The sequence below is a fragment of the Xiphophorus maculatus genome, chromosome 3 (assembly GCF_002775205.1).
Source record: "Xiphophorus maculatus strain JP 163 A chromosome 3, X_maculatus-5.0-male, whole genome shotgun sequence".
NCBI lineage: Eukaryota > Metazoa > Chordata > Actinopteri > Cyprinodontiformes > Poeciliidae > Xiphophorus > Xiphophorus maculatus.
This window is the reverse complement of record NC_036445.1, coordinates 17,714,572-17,735,176: the sequence shown is the minus strand read 5'-3', so window position 1 is coordinate 17,735,176 and position 20,605 is coordinate 17,714,572. Positions and strand designations below refer to the sequence as shown.

Sequence of the window (20,605 nt, the reverse complement as noted above, 5' to 3'; positions counted from 1 at the left end):
GTAATTGTAGATTTTTCTCTCTGGAGATTTTATACTAGAATTTACTTTTATTGAATGTAAATTTGATCCCCTGTTGGGATTAGCTGGCTCTTTTTTAACTATTAGTGAGTAAGACCCCTAATCAAACAAAAATGTTCAAAAGCGGCCTCCATTATTAAAAACAGTTATTCTAGTCACACAACCACATTAAACAAACCACATTACAGTAAACAAAGTAAACTATGGATTTTTGACAAAGAAGCATATATTTCAACACCAATAATTTCTTTTAAAAGGTATTCTTTGTGTGTATCTGCTTCATTTCAGCTTCTTTTAGTAAATCAGATAATCTACTGCACGCATGGCAGCCACACCTTTATGTAAGGTATATATATAAAGTATATAACCATACTTATTTTAAACTATTAGGAGTAGAACAGAAAAAGTATAGTTAGTCATACTTTTGGTTTCTTTTTTACTAAAATTAAGCATAACGTGAGAATCTTCTTTTGACTGGTTTCCACAGATTAGCTAGCCATGAAGTCACCAAACAAACTCTTTTGAATGAGTTGAGATGTTATTGTTAATGCAGGTTTGACATGTTTTGTATGATGACATGTGGGATTAATCGACGCCACGTCAAAAATACTGATGCCGCTAACAATAGCCTTGTTTTGTTCTCTGAGATTAATGCCGCACCTTTTGTTAATTCTTCTTTTAAACGGTGATCTTCATTTGTTTCCAGTAGAAGGAGTGTAGAAATAAAACCCAACTCCAAATATTAAAGAGAGCACATAGATCCACCCATGTGACTACAAGTGTTGTTTTAGGGCCCACCACAGAGTTGGTAGTTCATCCAGCCAAGGCAGTACGACCACAGAGTGCTGTGCCCAGCCAGCGTAGTAAGCAGAGTTAGCGGTCGCCCTGCTGCGACTGACCACAGAAGAACTGCTACTCAACCAAGCATTCTGGCCTCCTACTATCGCTGAAAGGAACCAGAAACCAGTCACATAGCCAATAGCAAGTGTATTAAAACGATCGCATGCTTTCAGTCATAATGGCAGGAAGTGTAATTGTGTTTTTCAGCATTTTTATTGTAGTATGATTTTTTTTTTCTCCCAGATATTTATGTGCTGTGTATTGGGGCATATGCAGCTGCTGTGCATAGTTGAGAGTCTGTTCTGTATTCCTGAGGCTGTGTTGCAAGATTGTTGCTCCTTTAATTATTCTCTCATATTAAAGGATCAAAGGTCTCTGCCACAGTCATCCCCCTGCATTTCATTAAAACTGCACACACACACTCATGGCTGTGTGTGTGCCGCACAGCAACATGGACACATCTGCAGGATATTGGCTTTGCGGAGTTCCTGGATTTGTATTGCAGTGTTCAGTGATTATTAAGGGATAAATGTTGGCATTTTACTGAAGACCCAAGCTTGTTATTTTGGTTTCAGCTCCTTATCAACCGTGAGCTTCAGTGCAGTGGCAGAAGGGATGAAGTGTGTCCTGCGGTGTTTGTGTGAGTTTCTATTTTACCCCTCTGCCTTTGCTCTGGCAAACTGCACGTAACCAGTCCTCTTTGCCACATCCAGAGGATTCTCCCTCTGCCAGGCTGCACCAGCACACCCCTCCCCGACACCAGTAGCCTCTCAAAGCTTCTCCCATGATTCCCCTCTGCTGTCACCGCTGTGTCGCTTGGAGTCTGCCAGGAGGAGGAGGATGCCGAGTGTAATTAGGGCGTTCCCAGGCCTACCAGGTCCAGAAAGGAGGAAGAGGAAAGAAGGAAGGAAGGAAAGAGAAGAGAAGAGAGAGGAAAGAGAGGGATGACAGGTTGACATGAGTACAGCACACACCGACTCTGTAATTGCTGGCGTGCATATGGTGCGGGCTGAGGGTGGAGGCTTGTGGGAGGTAGGGGGTCAGGTAATATAAGAATGTGCAGTCTCTGAAAGCAACAGATGGAGAATGAGTGCATGTCACCCAAAGTGTGTGTGTGGGGGGGGATGAGGGAGTAGATGGAGTAGGGAGGAAGAAGAGAGTGAAAGGGAGATTCAGAGAGGGGTTTTTAGGTGAGGGGTGGGAGAGAGGAGAACCTGAAGAGGAAATCTTGAAGTGAGTGACATGTATAGCGGAGAGTGCAGCTTATTGACACAGCACAGGCCTATTATTGAATGCACACACACACACACGCACACACACACCCACTCACGGTTCAACAAGAAACCTTTCTCTGCCTGAGGTGTCTTAAAAGCTCCACAGGTGGTAAGAAGAGAAAAAGATCGTCTTTGTATTTATGCACCAGAGTGTGTATCTACCTTGGTTTACATGTTTTTCTTTTCCTCTTGCCACAAAAATCAAGCACCTTTTGTCCTGTAATTAGTGCAGACAGGTAATAGAGTTATTGGACAGGCGTCAACATCTACATGCGGACACACACTCCCACACACACACCATGTCAGAAGGGGTATTGACCAGGCAAAGTCGCTTTTGTGGGTCCTGAGCGAGGAATCCTGATCGATTGGGTCCTGTCTTTTTTGATGGATCATCAATTTCCACATGGTGGCAGGAAGTAGCCTCTGTAAGGCTTGTCTCTGGGATCTCACTCATCCCAAACACACACACTTTAACACACATTAGAGCTGAAGGGTGATGGTGTATATGTCAGGGTATTCAAAGTGGGAAAGATATTGCTTTGTATAAGAAACTTAATCTTACTGCAAATAAGTATCTCAAAAAAACATTAAACTTATCCAACAGAACTCATACAGATTCCCCTTTACATCAGTTATCTGACCAACACATGCAATCTAATCGCTTTGGAAATGTTTTCAGGAGACTCAGAAAATTATGTTTGCAGAAGATGATGTGTTATTTTTACCAGTCATAATCGAACTACAGACGAGAGATGGGGTACTCGTATCTCTGACAGACTAAAGTACAAACATAAAGTAGCATAATGCAAATTTTTTAACTAGCCATGAGACCTGACTGCAGCTCAAGAGTGTGGGACTGTAGTCTTTTAAATAATCTGTTTCTCTCATATCAAACATTTTAATCTCGTTATGGAATGCTAGTATTATTACAATCAGATGTATCTGATTCTTCAAAATAAAATAACTGGCTGTTTGATTTATTAAAATAAATTACTGGTGCTATTTCTAGGTTTTATTGAATGTTAATAGTTAAAAATGTTTGACATAATGTTGTACAAAAGGTAAAGCTATGAGATATTAATAAGTTAATTGGGTCACAGCATAATGTTTGTTTCCATAAGGTGCAGCAATGTAGTGTAAGGCGGTATGCCTTTAATGAAACAATGCTGATTTCATTTCAGAGACCAGTTCTCTCAGGGAGCTTGAGAAAAATGACTCGTGAACATGTCTGACTCTAAAGCAAGCTTACATGATGACCCTTCTGCTCCATGATTCTACTGAGAGATTCACACAAGTTTCAGGAGGGGAACACCTTCATCTCTTTCAGCTTTTTTAGTCATGGTCCCAGAGAGTCTCATGTCATTTCTCCTCTCATTGCTCCATCCATCTTTGATACACTGTAAATGTACTGTACCATCTCAGACTCCTGCTTCCTTTCATATCTATCCGCTCCACTTCTGCTTTCATCAGTTTCTCCGAGTACCTCTTCCTACTGCTGCTCTGCACTCATTTTTCCGCACTCATTCTTTTGCTCTCTTTTTTGTTCGCCTACTTAACTTAAGAGCGATCTGCTGTGCACCACCACCTCCACCTCCCTTTCCCCCAACTCTACGCTCGTCTTCCCTCCCATGTTCCTCTTCAGTGAGCCCCAGCACTCCTCTTCCTCTCTCCTCCGGTCTGTCACCCCTCTATAAAGACTCCCACTGACGGACCTGAACCTTCTGCTCGAGCCACATTCTGCCCCTCATTCTTCTCTCTTGCTGCTCCATGAGAAGAGGAGGCCAATTAAAGTCTGTCTTCTCTCCTCCTCCATGCCGTTGTTCTGCGCGCTGAGTGTCTGCACTCAGACTCTCTGGGGTCACTAATTAAAACACTTTCTTTTCTCTTTACTCCACTTTATTCACCTATTCATCCAACTTTTTCCTTTGCCGTAGTTTTTCTCTTTACAGCTCTTCATCTGTCTCCTGTCACAAGTATCGAATTTTTAATTCCTGTCGGAAATTTTGGAATTGTACTTAGAAATTTTCCGAATCAACATATTTACAGAAAAAGGAAAAAAAAAGTCTGTATCTCTTATTCCAGTATGTAGTATCTTTCATCGTTTTTTACTTGTGTCCTTCCACAAGTGCATTCTTTGTACCCACCTTTCTTTACTTGTACCCTGCAACTCTTCCATTCTTGTATCCTTTAACTATTGCGTCCTTGTGTTCCTCTGTCTTTTTATAACTTTATTTCTTGCCTTTAATTCTTTCCTCCTGTCTTTTCTTGTGGTTTTCTTTATTTACTTCCTAGTGTATTTTCACCCTTTTGTCCCCGTGTCCTTCCCTTTTCGCCTTCTTTCTTACCTCCTTCTGCCTTCCTGTACCTCCTACTGTCCTTACCCACTTTCTTTCTAGTCTCTCTACTTCACTGATTCATTCCTGGTGTTCTTCCTTGCTTGCATACTTCCTAATATGCTTTCCACTGGCCTTCTTTGGTCCGTTTTGCCTTTGTCCTTTGCCCTCCCTCTTCCCCCACTTCTTCCCTTGTGTCCTTACTTCCAAGCTTCTTCCTTGTCCTTTTCTCAATTCCTTCCTTCTGCCCTTCTTTGAATTTCTATTTTTCCTTCACTTTTTCTTTTTTCATTTGACTTTTTCATTCTTTCCGTGTCACTTTTTCATTTTTTCCATGAGTCTTTCTTTCCATCATTCACTCCTTGTCCTTGCTGTCCTTTCCAGTGCTTTACTTTTTCGCTTATTTTTTTATTCCAACTCCTTTCTTTCTTTTGTGCTACCATGTGTTCCTGCAGTTTTTCTGTCCTACAAAATTTCTTTGTCCTTCCTCCCATCCTTCTTTATGACCTTCCATGCACCCTTTCACTGTCGCTGTCCTGGCATTTCTCTTTCTTTTATCATTCCTTACCCCCTTCCTTTTCATCAAATTTTTCCTTCCTTATATCTTTTCTGCTTCCTCCATCCTTTTGTCATTTATGTCCTTCCTGTCTGTGGTTTTTGCAGTTAAATTTTTTTCTGCCTTGGGTTGCTCTTTATATGAAATTATAATATTAAAGATCAATTAACTTACACCGTCATCATACATTTTACATACCATGAAAACATTTTTCTCGTGTGGATTAAACACAAGCATACAACCAAACAACTGCTAGAGCAAGATGGCTACATGTGCATGCGTCGCCATCACCATTGTGTTGACACAATACACTGTTTGTAGTGAAATGAGTGAAATTGGCAAACAGTTCTGGAAATTACAGTCTGGAAAAGTCTGGATATTTTCCATGAAAACATGTAGAAACCCTGCTTTTTTTTCTCCTCAGCTGTTCACAGTATTTAATAACATATTTACATGTATTCCTACTCCTCCCTTCCTGTTTCTTATATTACTTTGTACATGGGTAGCTCTTTATACTCAAGCTGACAGGAAGTCAGAACCCTCAGTCTGAAGGAGCATACATTATGCAGCTCCTCTGTTCTAATGATGCTGTCTTGTCCAAAGTTGTTGTTGTGCCAAAAGCTAGTCAGCCTTGACTGACTCGACTGTGTATGCACATGCACATTTGTTTAGGCCCGTGCACTGTAGTGTGTGCTTGCATCGCATTGTAGAAGGTGAAAAGGGAGCGAGTGGAGTTTATTTCACACTCGTCTCCCCTCAGTGGTGTAATTAGCATACGGAAAATTGTTTTTTCTCGTATCTCTACCAGAGCAGCTCTCCCTCGGTGGTTTGGGAATAAAAATGGAGTTGTGAATACGTAAAATTCCCCCAAAATTTTATATAAAAATGTTTTTTATGCTTGCCAAACTTTTCCTTTATCATCTGCATTTATTACGTTATTGACGAACAATCGGTCTTCTGAAACTGCACATGTTCCTCCATGTACCGTTCATGTCTAATCACCACCGCTGTCTTCAATCACTCAGTAATACTTCTGTGAAATATTAATGTCCCTATCGTTCTTTCTTTCAGGTTGACAGCGGGAGATCTGTCTGTCCAGTTGAATCTCAATGATTACCTGGACATCTACTGCCCCAGCTATCCTGAATCAGGGAGTTTGGTTCCAGAGCAGCCGGAGACTCTGGTCCTTTACCTGGTGGAGGAGGAGGCTTTCAAAGGCTGCGTGGAAACCAAAAAGGCCGTCAAGAGGTGGGAATGCAACACCCCGTTTGCTCCGTTTGGACCAGTCCGCTTCTCTGAAAAGATCCAAAGGTTCACCCCATTCTCGCTTGGCTTTGAATTCCTGCCAGGGAGACACTACTACTACAGCTGTAAGTAGAGGGGTTGGTGGCAGGAAGAGGGTCTCATGTTATCAAGTTAACTTAAATGGTTGATATTTCTGAAAGAGAATTGTGCTTGAAAATACAGTATGTGTTCCCTCTAAACTGTTTTACATTTTGTCCCACAACCTTTAAATAATAAGTAAAATAATTTATTACTTTTTAATTGTTTTAGAGATAAAAGTACCGAAACATGTGCTATTCATTTGTTTGCAAACCCACTTTCACTGTATTTACAACTGCTAATATTTTGTGGTTTAGGAATTGGACTAGGCCTCTGTAACAAATTAATATGCTTTCATCAAAACCACCACCTTTCTCTGTGTCTAACAGGTTTATGTTCCTCAAAATTACTCTTCATATCTTAGGTCTTTCTTTCTAATTTTTCTTTTTCTGCTTTTATGTCATGATTCCTATTTTTTCTTGTATTTCATGTTTGTTTTTTTACTCTATTTTTGTGGAGATCACTTTCAAAATTATTCTGAGCAGGAAAGGTGACATATAACTCCATTCAGCTCTGATCAGCTTCCCTACACCCATAACACTGTAGATAGTTTAATGCCATCATTGTTCAGTTTGCATTTTTTGACATCAACCCAGCATGGTGTGATTGGTGTGATTTTTATAAGATCGGTAGCTGGGAAACTAGAAGACGAGAGGGAAACTCAGAGCTGTGACGTTACTGTAATGGAGGAGTGGAAAAGGGACGAGAAGAATCCACCTTGGAGAGAAAGAAACAGAAGTACAACAAAAGCATTGGAGAAGAGGGACGAAGGAAGAGAGAGAATCTTTACATAAATTACTGTTGAGGTTCACAGGACAATGGTGTATTGTGAAGGCATGAGAGAGTGTCTTCACACACACACGCATGCATACATGCACACTGGGCCATTGTCGGTGTTCATGCCAGTTCATAGAAAAGCAACAATAGGTCCCCCCCCCTGGTCAGGCTGCAGCAGGCTCAGGGTGATTGTGTGTGTTTTGTCCACATCAAAGATAAGGCGTAAAGTTGGTCCAAATGTCTGGCTCTGGGGTTTTTGCTCATAATGGCTCTGCAGTCCTGAAGCTGCATAATGGGGTTAGCCTGGGAGGACAGTACAATGATATTAGAGACACTAATGGCATTAGTTTGTTCAGTCTGAGCTGAGCTCAGCCCTTCTGTGCCAAAAGACTATGACACTTTTACAGCCCAATGTCACAGACTCCAATGAGTTGACAGAAACCCACAAGTTCTCCATGTCTGGGTCACCAAAAACAGGAAACAGCTTGAGGTCCTCTACTGGTCAGCTGTTCGCTGCATAGATCAACTTCAGAGAACAGTAAGAACAGCAAGGGAGCTCGATTCATTGAATGGTCAAATCGGTTTGTACATATATATGGCACCAATTAACCACCATGGAATGTCATTCAAGACAAACGAGTCTAATATCTAGAGATGTATCTGGATAAAACAAAACGCTATGGAAAAGTAATTTATTTCCTACTTGGTTGGGGCTCCTTTTGCATGATTTATTGCATCATTGAAGCATTTAACACCAACCTTTAGCTCTTCTGTGTTGTTGGCTCTCGATTGTCTAATCTTGCTATTGAGAATACTGCTGAAAAATTCAATCACCATCTTCATAAAGTTTATCAGCAGATGGAAACATAAAGTGCTGACTTTGGACTTCATGAACCGACAACAGCAGCTATAAAACTGTTCCACAAATCATCACTGACTGTGAAAACTTCACACTAGGCACCCCTGCACGTTTCCTCTAGACACCAGGACTTTGATTTAAAAAAAGAGATAAATTGATTAATAAATTAGTAAAATGCTTTCAATAGAAGATCAGCTGGTTGCATTGAATCTTTCCTTAATATAATCCTTAGTCCTAAACAAGCAGTAGGTGCCAGCGATGAAAAACAGCTATTTTTTAACATGAAGAAACTTGCAGCAGCAACAGTATAGAATATACTGTATATACATAAAAACAGGCTAAGACATGTCATTTTCAACGTTTAAAAGTGTTTTTCCCAATACAAACACATTAATAACAACACACATTAGCTTTTCAGGCTACTTCTTTTCTTAGACCAAGATTTGTGATTTAAAAAAAAAAAAAGGGAAGAAAAAAAAACTTTTTCCTAGGTTTTTTTTTTTCTGAGTATGTGTGAGATTATTTGATTATGACGGAAAATTAAACAATCTAGTGACTACACTAGGTAAAAAGCACATTGATGTAATGAGTTTTTATTATAGCTGAAGTGTCTTTGCTGTAAGTGCTTGGTTTCAGTGATGTAGTGTTGTTCAGGCTGACAGCAGGGGTCTCACTGTGGCTTTCTGGGCTATTTAAACTGAAGTGATTGTAAAGTTGCGGAAGGTTTTCAATTAATGCTCTTATATTTCAATGTGCAGTATCTTGTAAGGGAAAAGGCTGAGATGGAAAAGATAGATGGGTACAGACAACAGGAACGCCACATGTTCTGGTGTCATGCATAAATTCATGAGTGTGGCTGTAAATAATGTGGAGAAATGTCTAATATTTACAGCCTTGCATAAAAGTAATTCCCAATGTGCTGTCAGAAGTGTCTATAGCTTTCAGTGCGTCATTCCTGGTGACTGATGCAACTGAGTAAGAGCCAGTTTTTGAAGAGGTTACTTGGGGTGGATCCTTCAGGTCACAGCAGGAAAGGCTGCCGTTTGACTTCAGGCAGAAGTTTCATTTAAGCCATAAAGAAGGGGCATGACATGACTTTGCAAATTAAATTGATCAGATCTTCACTTTTTGATTAAATGAACTCGTTTAAGTGGTGTGTGTCAGAGAAAGACCCATCTCATCAATCATCTCTGTGTGAGTCCATTGTCATCTATGAGTCTAATAGCTTGCAAAGATTTTCTCTGTTATTAAATATAACTACTTGAGAGATAGAAGGATGTTGGAAACCCTATACCTTCCATGTATAGCTTTTTGTTGCTCAAACTCCACTTACATTCCACCTTTCTCCTGAGCTTCTTTGAGGCTTTAAAAAAAAATTTGAACCATTTTCATGTGGATCCCCTGAGGCTGATATTCATACTATTTGGGTTCAATTAGTGGTACTGGATTGGCCGCAAAAATATTTTGCAAGCTAGTTTAAGTTCTTTGTATGAACTTGTTTTAGAATTGCACAATATAATGAATCACACCATCTGAAAATGTATTTGTGCATTGCCTCAATTAAATAGTACTGCTTAGCTACAATACTTGTTAGGCTCCTATTTTTCAACATGTAAGGGTAATTTTATTTATATAGCAAGTTTTCAGTAGCAAGGCAGTTCAACGTTCTTTACATGAACTAGAAGAAAATACAAACAAAACAATAAAGCCAAAAGAGACAAAAGGTAAGGGTAGCCACTAAATGTTGGTTCTCCATGTTTGATTCTTGTTCTGGGATGCTTAGTACTCCAAAATGCATAATCTAACAGGAGTTTCTCGGTTAGTGAGGTATAAAACTAAATGTTGGTTTCATGTGTACGTTATTCGGGGTTTCGGGCTCTGGTAGTGTCTCGAAAGGCAATTTGATCTCAGGAGTCAAAATAAGAGTAAATCAAATGCCTCAATGAAAATAGACCACATTTGTTATCAAACCCCACCTTGAAAAGGTAGATGGGAATGAAGCCGGGAGAATTTACCTGCAAACTCTGTTGAGCCTTGGTTCCTTGGGCGTGAGTGAAGGTAGGAAGAACAGGAAGTGGATCCAGAAAGGTTCACAGTAATGCAGGTATAACTCAAGCTCATCATTCACCAGTTTGTCTACTTTTTTCACCCTCAGCTACTGTTATGAGATATGGATCACAACTGAAAGAGTGAGATCCTGGATACAGATGGTTAAAATTAGCTTCTTCTTTTTTGTGAATTGACCGCGCTTTGACTTGAAGCGCCGACATCTTGAGGGCGCTCAGAGTAAAGTTGCTGCTCCTCAAAGGAGCTGGGTAACTGGGAGGCATCCTCATCAGGTATTTGAAGAGGATGCCTCCCAGTTACCCTGCCTACACATGTGAGATTTTCTAGTCACATCCCACTGGGGGGACACCTCTGGGGCAGGCCCAGAACACACTGAAGGGACTATCGATCTCATCTGGATTTGAAAACACCTTGAGATCTGCAGAACCGCTGAAGAATGTTAATGGGGAGAGTGATATCTTGGTTTCCTTTTGATAAGTAGAAAATGGATTGCTGGCTAGATGGTGTAAGTTATTCACACTCGGGTATCAAAAATGTCAGAATGATTGTGGCAACAAAAACTTTGAGGATGTTGTATTTTTAATACATAGTTGTAATGCAACATTTGTAGAGAAATGGCTTATTTAAGGTGTTTATATATTTACACATTTGTTTTCTTTGTGTATGGCTCTGATTGATAGATTCACAAACAAAAGATGGTGATGAATTCTTTAATTACATTTTATCCTCACTTCTCTTGGTACTGCCATAAATACCCCAAAGTAATGTAATTAGATTTTAATTCCACATCGCTCCTCCCTATTTGTCAGTTAGATGTCCTCCATCCAAATAAACAAGTGATATATAGATGTTGAATGATACACCCATTTTGTATTCATGAAAAGCTTAATTTCTTCACATTTGGATCCACAAAAAAAAATGTAATTCACCAAACTGCATAGGAAGTGATGCTGTGGTAGTAGCTTTAGTTGTCAGGATTTAAAAGCTTTTAAAAAATGGTGGGGAGATACAAAAGTAAAGGAACAAACCGTTTTCGATCTTTGACTATACTGCACAATATCATATGTTCCAAATATATTGCAGCTCCTTTTGAATTTATACATTTCAACGGTTATTTCGGCTTACTTCACTAACATGTTTGTCAGAAAAGCACATTGTGTGGAGCGGTGCGTGTTCTAGTCGTAGATCGAACGCTTCGTATAAGGAGGCTATTCAACCTCAATGCAACCGTCTGGATTTGATTCCTGACCTTGGAACGTTTTGTTGCATGTCATCCCCTCTTCTCTTTGTCTGCCTGTTTCCTGTTTGAATACTGTGAATGCAGACATCAGTATCACAAAATCTTTTTTAAAAACCAGAGAATTGCAAAACTCTGGTCTTAAGACACAAAGTGTCTTAAGGTATTAAGACACCTTGTCTAATCATTAAACACCAAACATGGTATCATGCAAATTTCTCCCTTGAATATTGTGCTCTAATAGTGTTGATTATATATTTTGAACTACTTTACATATTACCATATTCTGGAGTCATCCTAATAGTTGACACGAATGCAACAGGGAAACAAATTATCTGGACTGTTTCTTATTACGTGTCTCTGAGTTAGCAGCTGTTTTGAGAATAGTTTTAAGATAAAGCACATTAACTGGGGGTTTCATACAAATCTGCTTACCAAAATCAACAACGCGGTGATGGATAAAACAGCCATTAGGATCCTTTTATTCCCGAGTGAGCCATGATCAGCATCGATATGGGAGCAGCTCCTCTCTAATGGTGGCACATCTCTGTAGTTCATTTTGTTGTTTTTACTTAGCTGTGAGGATAAGTGCGATATTTGGTCTGCAACAGAAAGATGATGTAAATCCTTACTCGGATAATGTTGAAGTGGGAAAACTTGTTGTCTGCTCTTAAGCTTTTCTGCACGAAATGTATTATAGCAAGAAATCCTTTAAATAGACTTTCTGGAATCATTTTTGCTCCATGCAAGAATTTTTCTTTTAATATTCCACATGTTGGCATCCTGAATTCAAAACTGTTTGTTGGGTTTGATGAGTAAGTACCTTATTTACACTTTATTTTTACTATTGTTCTCTGCAGCTCTGCCGACAGATGAAGGCCCTCCTCTGCCATGCATGAAGATGCGTGTCACAATATGCTGTGAGCCCAGTGAGTACACTCATCCTTTCATCTGTTCTTTTATGCTTTCCTCTTTGTACACCAACAGACTCTTCTTTCTGCCTCTCACATCTTTACTATCACGTCTTGGAGTATAGAATGATGTTCAGACTGCCACTCACTACTGAGCTTTTTGCTGCTTTCTATCTTTAACCTTGTAGTATTCTTTTTTTTCTAAATGAAAACTACTATGAAGTTAACTCTTTGCTGAGCATTAGCTACTTTCCTGTATCAATCCACACCAAGTTACAGCTTGTAACCAAAAAAAATCTATTTTTGAAATGCCTAAACTTTTCCACTATACCATCTTTATGATTTAAGTTCTTTTAACTTGATGAGCAAAAACTGGTAACTGGAGTTTATGCAGCTGCAACACCTTTTTTCCTTTTTCTTACAACAAAGTCAAATTTGTCAATTTGGAAGTATTTGCAGCTGAAGAAAGCAAACAGTCATGGTGTGGGAACTAAACTGTTATCTTAATAACTCAGTTTTGAATGTACAATTTTAGTACAGCAGCCTGTTAAGAACATGACTGCAGGTTGGCTACCTCAGCAGATAGCCTGACTAATTTACTAGCCAATATCAGCTATAAATAAGTCAGATAAATAGCAGGATCGATAAGCAGCAGAACGGCAAAGAAATGTGAGTTGTAAATTTTAACTCCGTAAAGCTTCAGTTTTTTATTGTAATAATATTGCCTAGGTCTGTGTATCAAAATCAAAAATCCAGTAAATAAGCATCACATATAATATTATAACTGAATGTACTTGTTAGTTTTACAACAGCTGTAACGTGGTGTTTGTCTTAAAGCAAATTTGTTCAAAACATTATGAGCATAAGCCCATGTAGCATTTTCATCATGCCTATTCTGTATTTAGAACTAATTCAATGAATATTTTGTTATGGATTTTTTTAGCATCACATTCGTTTAAATCTTATCCAACCAGTGGTCTTTCTTTTTTTTTCCCTACCTGCTTGTCATCCTCATCCACCCACTCCCCATCGCCCTTTCTCAGTGTGAAATTCCCAGAGTTGATCTAATCCAGAGCCCGCCTGGAGTAATGTTAGTCTTCCAGTCCAGTGAGCTGCCCATTCCGGTTGGGAATGTTGCCCAGTCACTGTGGGAATCCCTGTACGGTGCTCGGTGTGTGTGTGTGTGTGTGTGTGGACCATTTTTCTTTCTGTTGCTGTTGTTGCACTTTGTGTGCGAGTCTATGGGCCTTTGCGTGCGATCTTTGGCAGTTGGACTCGTATCCGAGTGTGTACGTAGCATCACATGCGTGTCTGAGACGTCTGTCCCAGTTCCCATCCCTGCGTTATCTGCAGGGGGGCTTGTTGTGCTGTCCCAGACTGAACTAACGCACTTTTTTCTCTCTCTCTCTTCAGTGAAACTGGCTGGAAAGTTGTTTAACAAACACTGATACAGTTTAAATAAATGGGGGGGGAAAAAAATGCAAACTGTGAACAAAAAATAAACCTCCCTTCATGAGACCAAACACAAAATTGATCTGATTGGAACAAGCTGACAATTTAGCAATATTTTTCAGGAAATAAAAATAATATTTATTTTTACAGGTAAAATAAAGATTATCAGTGTCACTTTGCAGTAAATATTTTAATTAGTATACAATATACTAATTGTATGTTGCGGTATTTACTCTTGTCTTTATTCAAAGTTCACCAACATTTTTTTTATTGAATTTTTTGAATTTACAGGATTAATGTGTAGCTAAACAATGTCGGTAGGTAATCCTGATAGGGATAGCAAATAATGGCAAATGCCAACTTTACCATTGATAGTTGCAATAATTAAGCTCTGGCTAATGCCAATAGGGATGTAGAATACATCCTGGTTATGAGAACAATAGGAAATTTTACCTAAATTTTAGTGAGAATGTAAAATCCCAACTTTCTTATTTTCAGATATAGTTGGATACAAACTGGAAAAAATGATTAATTTATCTTACATTGAATGTGATGAACCAGAAAAGATTTTAGCAATAATTTTGGGTAAACAATTTAATTTTTATAGTAAAAGTTTTGCTAATCTCAACCTGCGTTTCAAAGAAAGTAATCAGTATCTCGCTCGGATTTGATTAGTCCAAATTTTGTATTTTTGCTTGTCTAATTCTAATGTGGCCCTAAAGCCCAACAAAGCTTAGAAAGTGTAGCAATTTTGTTTTCACAAATCTCCTAAAATCTCTGGCCAGCATAGAATTATCTGGTAGAAGTTTGATCAGTGTGCAGCAGCTTTAGCATAATTATTGGATAATCTCTCGCAGTACTCTCACAGTGCTTTCTTTGTCTCATCTACTTCTCTCTGTCATTTTCTTTTAGCCCAACTTCTGACAGACTCAAGTTTTGGAGGCTTCTTCATTGCTTTTGTAACCGATTGTTGTCAGGCAGCCTGACGCCAACTTTACCTTCATTAGTGACGAACTATTAGCTAGTCGTGATTTCTTGGTTAATGTCAAGTTGTCATAACAAAGACATTTTGAATAATGTCAACTTTGTATTAAAAGTGTCATGATTTACCGAATAACACTTTATGACAACAGTAATAAATATTCATGAAGACTTACTCATGTTCATGACAGGTGTTATGTCATGTTTATGACGGTGTCATGACAGTCTTATTCACAACCTCTCAAATAAAGTGTTACCCATCTTTATTAGCAGACAGGACAAGAACATGTATTTTCTTTCTTTCTTTGCAATTCAAAATCAGCTTTATAAATTAGTTACCAAGCTTAAAGCATGGCTACAAATGTCCATGACTATAGAAGTATTTTAGATTTTGATTTTTCTCACGAAATGGCTATTTAGTTTAGCAAGGATATAAAGCTTTCTAGCAGACGGTCATTTTAGCATCAGTAGGAGCTCATGGTTTGTCTGTTGCAGTGTTGTAATTGTTAATATGGAATTTTTATTTTGTCTGGCACAGTTTCTTCTTCTACCATTTACCAAAAATGCTCCTATATATTTCTTAAAGGTAGTGAAGGTGTGGTGCAGCAGGCGCCCCATATTCAGAGGCAATTAGTTCTCGACACAGCTACCCCAGGTTCAGTCCCAAACCTCCGGGACCTTCGCTGCATGTCCTCCCACTTTCCATCTCTGCCATTTTCTTGCCAGGATAATGTGGATAACGACAACTAGTGGCACGCAATCTTGACAAAGAAAAGAAAAGTAGTGAACACTTTTTCAGTGCCGTTGTATGTTGTCAGGGTGCCAGATGGCAACTTTTGTGTTCTTGGCAGCTATTTAGTCTCATTGAGCTTACTGTGTCGTATCATTTCTGTCACTTTGTCACCAATTGTTTTATTCACAAAAGAAGCAGAATACTGCCAGATAATGATTTAAAAGTGTATTATCGGGCAGCCTGACAACTTTTGTTCCTGACTGACTTCATCAACACAACAGGGCAGCAACTCAAGAACTGCTTTGTTTAATTCTTCAAATTATGAGTCTTGGCTTAAACTTATTTCACTAGAGACACAGACAGACAGCAACTGCGTGACGCTTCGCGAAACACACTTTGACAAGAAACGAGATCACGCCATGTCCTTAATCTCGGATAAACTTCTAAATGTCATCATAGGCGCGACGTCAGTTGGGAGGTAATTTGCTACTTTATTACCAGAGTAAAATCTGATGGATTTTTTTTTTTTTTAAAGTTTGTTAATTATCTGGCTCCCATTAATTACAACTACATCAGATAGCTCACTTCTGTGAGGAAAGGCTAATGTATTCCTGACCTTCTGACTGTATTCCCCAATCAGCTCATCTGTGGCAAAAATAATAAAGAAATTGTAGAAATCACTCGAGTTCTGCATTCTTGGCACAGGATGCACACATGCATTGCATTTTCAGTTCTAAAATCACTTTGACTTCAGAGTAGAACCAGTTCTACGTACAAAGACATGCACACATCTGTGTTCTGTTTCCTTGCCTCATCTTTTTTCTTCTTTCTGCTTCTCATCCTATTCCTTAACCAAAACTAATCCCGACTAAATTTCAGGATCTGCGTCTCCTTGTCTTTTAACTCCCCACCTCCCTTCCACCCACCTCCTCTTCATCTCCAACCTCCTCGCTTTCATTCTTTCTTCACTCTTCTGTCATTCTTGAAGTGGCACTAATCCCCCCCTTCTCTCTGTCTCTTCAGCTCTCTCCTCCCTTCCTCGTTTTTTTATGATCTTTCGCTACTGGAGCAAAACTAATCTAGGCCCCATCCGTAGCAGTCTTTCAGACATCCTCCTCCGTGCCCTCAGACTCCGCCTTGCCACCTTCCTCGTTACACCTTCCCTTTGTCGAACCTCTGCATCCGCCATACCGCTTTCCACCAACTCCCTTTTTCCCTTTCCCCCGCTTCGCTCCATCTCTGTCGCGCGCCGGCTGTGCGGCGAGCCTCGTTGGGATAAACGTGTACGAGGCCGGCGAGAAGAAAGTGAAGTAGATGGATGAGAGCGGGGATGAAGGAGAGTTGGAGGCGATGTATTGCAGTCTGTCCACTTGCTGTTGTTGTGTTGTATCCCTGTGGTAAAAGCTCCCGCTTATTCCCAGCTTCCTTCCTGACTTGGTTCCCTTTTATCTGACAGGTAGCGTGGCAGCAGGGCATGCCATTAGACGCCTGTGTGGCCGTCGGTGATGGCAGCTCCTGTCCTTCAGCAAACGCCTCTTATCTAGACTTCAAACCGTGCTCCTCCCTTCCTCACTTTTTTTTTCTCCATCTTCTTCAGAAAACCAGCTTGTGTGCATTTCCACGTGGGAATAACCCTGTCGTGAGGGGTTTAAATTAATTAGCAGTTAGTGTAAAGGACAGAGGTGACGATGAGAGAGTCCATCAGGTGTGTTGTCATTGCTCCAAGGTCAGTGGGTTCTAAACTGTTTCTCGATTTCTCTGGTATTTAATTTAGCAGTAATACAGATGACGGATCCGTTTTTAAAAAAAAATTTTCTGAAATATCGTGAAACACGACTGCTTGATGTTTACATGGGAGTGAGTTTGTTTTTTGTAATGGAACGCTATCACCAATCGCGCTTGGAAAACAAAAAACAATGTCTGATAGGTTCTCAAGCTCTTGTTGCATCATAAAAATGAAGCCCTGAATTGTTGTCGTGAAATTTCGGATACCCCACAGCCTTCTATTGCATCTTCCTCAAACTCGCTTCACCTCCTACTCCATACTTACCTTTTTACTCTGCATCTTCTCCTTAAAACCCCCTCTCGGTGTGTTTATCTCTCTCGCTCCTCGAGTTGCTCTGCCTCTCTCCTGCTTCCTCTTTCCCTGCCGTCCCACTGTGAGAAACCATTACAGACCAACTTCCATCTCTCCCTAATTGATTCCCCTTCCCACTTCGTCTCACTTCCTTTTTTTTTTCTAGTCATTGTCCCGCTGTGAGCAGTCCATTACATTTATTTCAGTTTGCAGAGCGTCACCATTTTCCTTGCATTCTTTTTCGGGGATTTTCTTTTTTCCTTTTTTGGGAGGTCTGGGGGGGGGGTGGCGGTTGGTTCTCTTTAATTTCTTGAATCCTTGCCCTCCTCACCGCCCTCTGCTCTCATCCAAGTCACTCTTTGTACGTCTGAAACCCAGTGGACAAAACTCAAACTGAACCTCAAGACCCAAATTTTAACTTTTTTACCGTTTTTAGCGATTCGCATCTGAAATTCCCTGCTGTTTTTGTTGTTTTTTTTTCCACGATTTTTGCAAAACGATTTTATTTACGTTAGTTAGCACTAGTACCTATGTGTGTAAAATGGCGGCACGAGGAGAGGTGGAATGGTGGAACATTGTCTCTGCAGTGGGGCATTCTGCATACACCCACATAAACGCCGCCACACACACACACTCGCTGAGGCACATGCGCACTTTGCCATGGCTGTCCATGTGCGGTTACGCATGCAGCATGCCTCAGACTGCACTGCGGAGAGCGTGCTTTTTTTTTAATTCTGCAGTCACGCCCCCGTGGACTCCATTTTGTGTGAGAGTTTGCCATGACTAAGATGATGATGTTAACACAGAAACGAGAGCCGTCGATGTTCAGCTATTTGCGCAAATGATGTGATTAAAGCCGGATCAAAACACGCATATCACCCACAGCCGAGTAAACACAAGGCATCTGAAAACGGCAAATTTTCATGTTTTCGACTCGACGGCGAATGAAACGCTCGTTAATTTCACAGCGATTTAATTAAAAACGTAAAGTTACTCAGAAGTTTTAAATTATTTGTTTAATTTTAAATCACAGCAAATTCTAAAACTGTTCCGGTTTTATTTGTATCACTATTTTCCAGACATACGACCTTCAATTTTGTTTTTTAAGTGTTTTTTTTTTATTATTATTATCAAAGTCCAAATAAATTCTCTAAAAATTCTACAAATATTGTTTAGAATTTGTGAGCTTGAGATATGTTTTGAGTAGAAAAAAAGAGAAAAAATTAATAAGTTAAACATTTTCAACATATTACTTATTTTTTACCTCTTTTTTTACCTTTTTTGCAGTATTTTAATTTAGGAACTGTTTAGTTTGCCTTGTTTTTCTTTACTTCGTTCTTAAAACATCACATTGATTAAGACGTACTTTCTGTAAAATGTAACTTATTGGATATGGCTATAATGTTTTTACTAGAGATTGTTTGTGGGATACTGTGAGTATGTCTGTTTAGTTTTGTATTAAATGTAGCAATTACTTGGCTTTTTTCTTACTTATTTTTATATTGTCTTATTTAATCAGTGGCACCGATAAATTGTCGACAGAAGACGCATTTCTCCAAAGATTTTTTTTTCTTGATTGAAAGTGTTACACAGTTATTGTATTTGTGTCAGTATAAATACAGACTTTCAGTTTATGAGTGTCTCACTTATATTCTATTTGTAAACTGTGCAATTTTTTTCTTTTTTGTTTTTTTTTAAGACGCATCATCATCAGCTGAAAAATTTAAAATTAAAAATGTTTCCCGTAATTTCATGTGGTAGATGGTGAATACAAATAATGCAGATATTTTTTATTAATGTAATGTTTTTTTTCTATGTTGCTAATTGTATTGATAAATTGTGCAACGTTGACTATCTAAAATATTCACAATTTTTCTGTGTTTAGCATGGTGTTAATTGCATATAGACGGATGTGTGTTGTTGTTTTTTTAACAATTATATTGTAACTGTTTTCTGGCACAGTTTGCTTCACCTTACAAATACTCTTGCTCACCTCAATGCACACTTGCAGAAGCTCAGTAGTAAGCTGTGACATAGCATTCAATTTAATGCTTCGTTAACCCCTCGATGGCTGTTAGTTATATCTACTTGAGAGTAATTTGGTTTCATGTCGGGCGGAGCCACGTGTTGTTCCTTCCTCAGCCACGCGCTGAGGAAGGCTTATCGGTTTATGGATCAGCGGTTGGTTCTCCGAGGTCATTGATACACACCTTATTTTCCAGGCTATGTTTTTTTTAGTGTGTTTGTGTGTACACGGTTATGTGTTTGGGTTTGACTTATGGGTTGTCAGAGATGAGTTCAAGGCCACAGATTGATTTAAGAATCAGTTGTGCCGTCTTATCCGTGTCTTCTGACCCGTCCATCGTTGCTCTTTGGAATATTAGGCAGTTTTCTGCTTCATGTTTTTTTTTCCTTGCTACCAGTATTTTTTTGGTCTTTTTTTTCCATTTTCATTCTTAACAGCTCCCTATTCCTCCATTATAGCAGTCCTCCACGTCTCCCTCCATTATTTCCTTTCAGTACCCTCTACCCACCTGCTGAGAAAGTGACGCCCAGACACAAATGCCCCCTTATCCCGTCTTATTCTTTCCCTCCCTTTTCCCCATCTGACCTTGTTTCAGTCTTTCGAATCTTCTTTTCTTATTTCACCTTACTTTCTCACTCGAGTCTTCACCGCTCTACCTTTCATCTTCTGTCCACTTCTTGGTTTCGGCTGTCATTTTGAATTTTCTTGCATTTTTCCATCCTTTTCCGTTTCCTGTATCCCTCTCGGTATAATCTCCATCATTCTTAGTCATTCTAATTTACATAACACTATCTTTTTCCTGTTGCCATGCTTTCCAAGCTCTTTTTTTTTCTGTACGACCTTTAAGAAAATTTGCATAGGGGACATATTTAGGGTTGCACAGCCAGTCAGTACCCATTTTTCATGGCATTGGTCTTTGAGTAATGGTAAATACCTTCCCCTGGTCATTTGTCTGTTTCTTGTTCTTTTTGTTGCACAAAGCAGCACGTTTATTGAGAAGGTTACACATGCAAAAATGACTAATCAGCATCTTGTTTTCATGCCTCAACTTATCTAAACTCTATCTTTCTTCTCTTCTTGC

At 39.4% G+C, this 20,605-nt stretch overlaps 1 protein-coding gene across 1 annotated transcript in view; it reads left to right on the top strand.

Moving 5' to 3' along the window:
* efna4 (ephrin A4) overlaps nucleotides 1-20,605 on the top strand; it is a 45,430-nt gene that overhangs the window by 21,786 nt on the left and 3,039 nt on the right. The window contains exons 2-3 of the mRNA XM_023331665.1: nucleotides 6,093-6,391; nucleotides 12,205-12,273. Coding sequence (XP_023187433.1) covers nucleotides 6,093-6,391; nucleotides 12,205-12,273 — 368 coding nt within the window. The remainder of the gene's footprint in view (nucleotides 1-6,092; nucleotides 6,392-12,204; nucleotides 12,274-20,605) is intronic.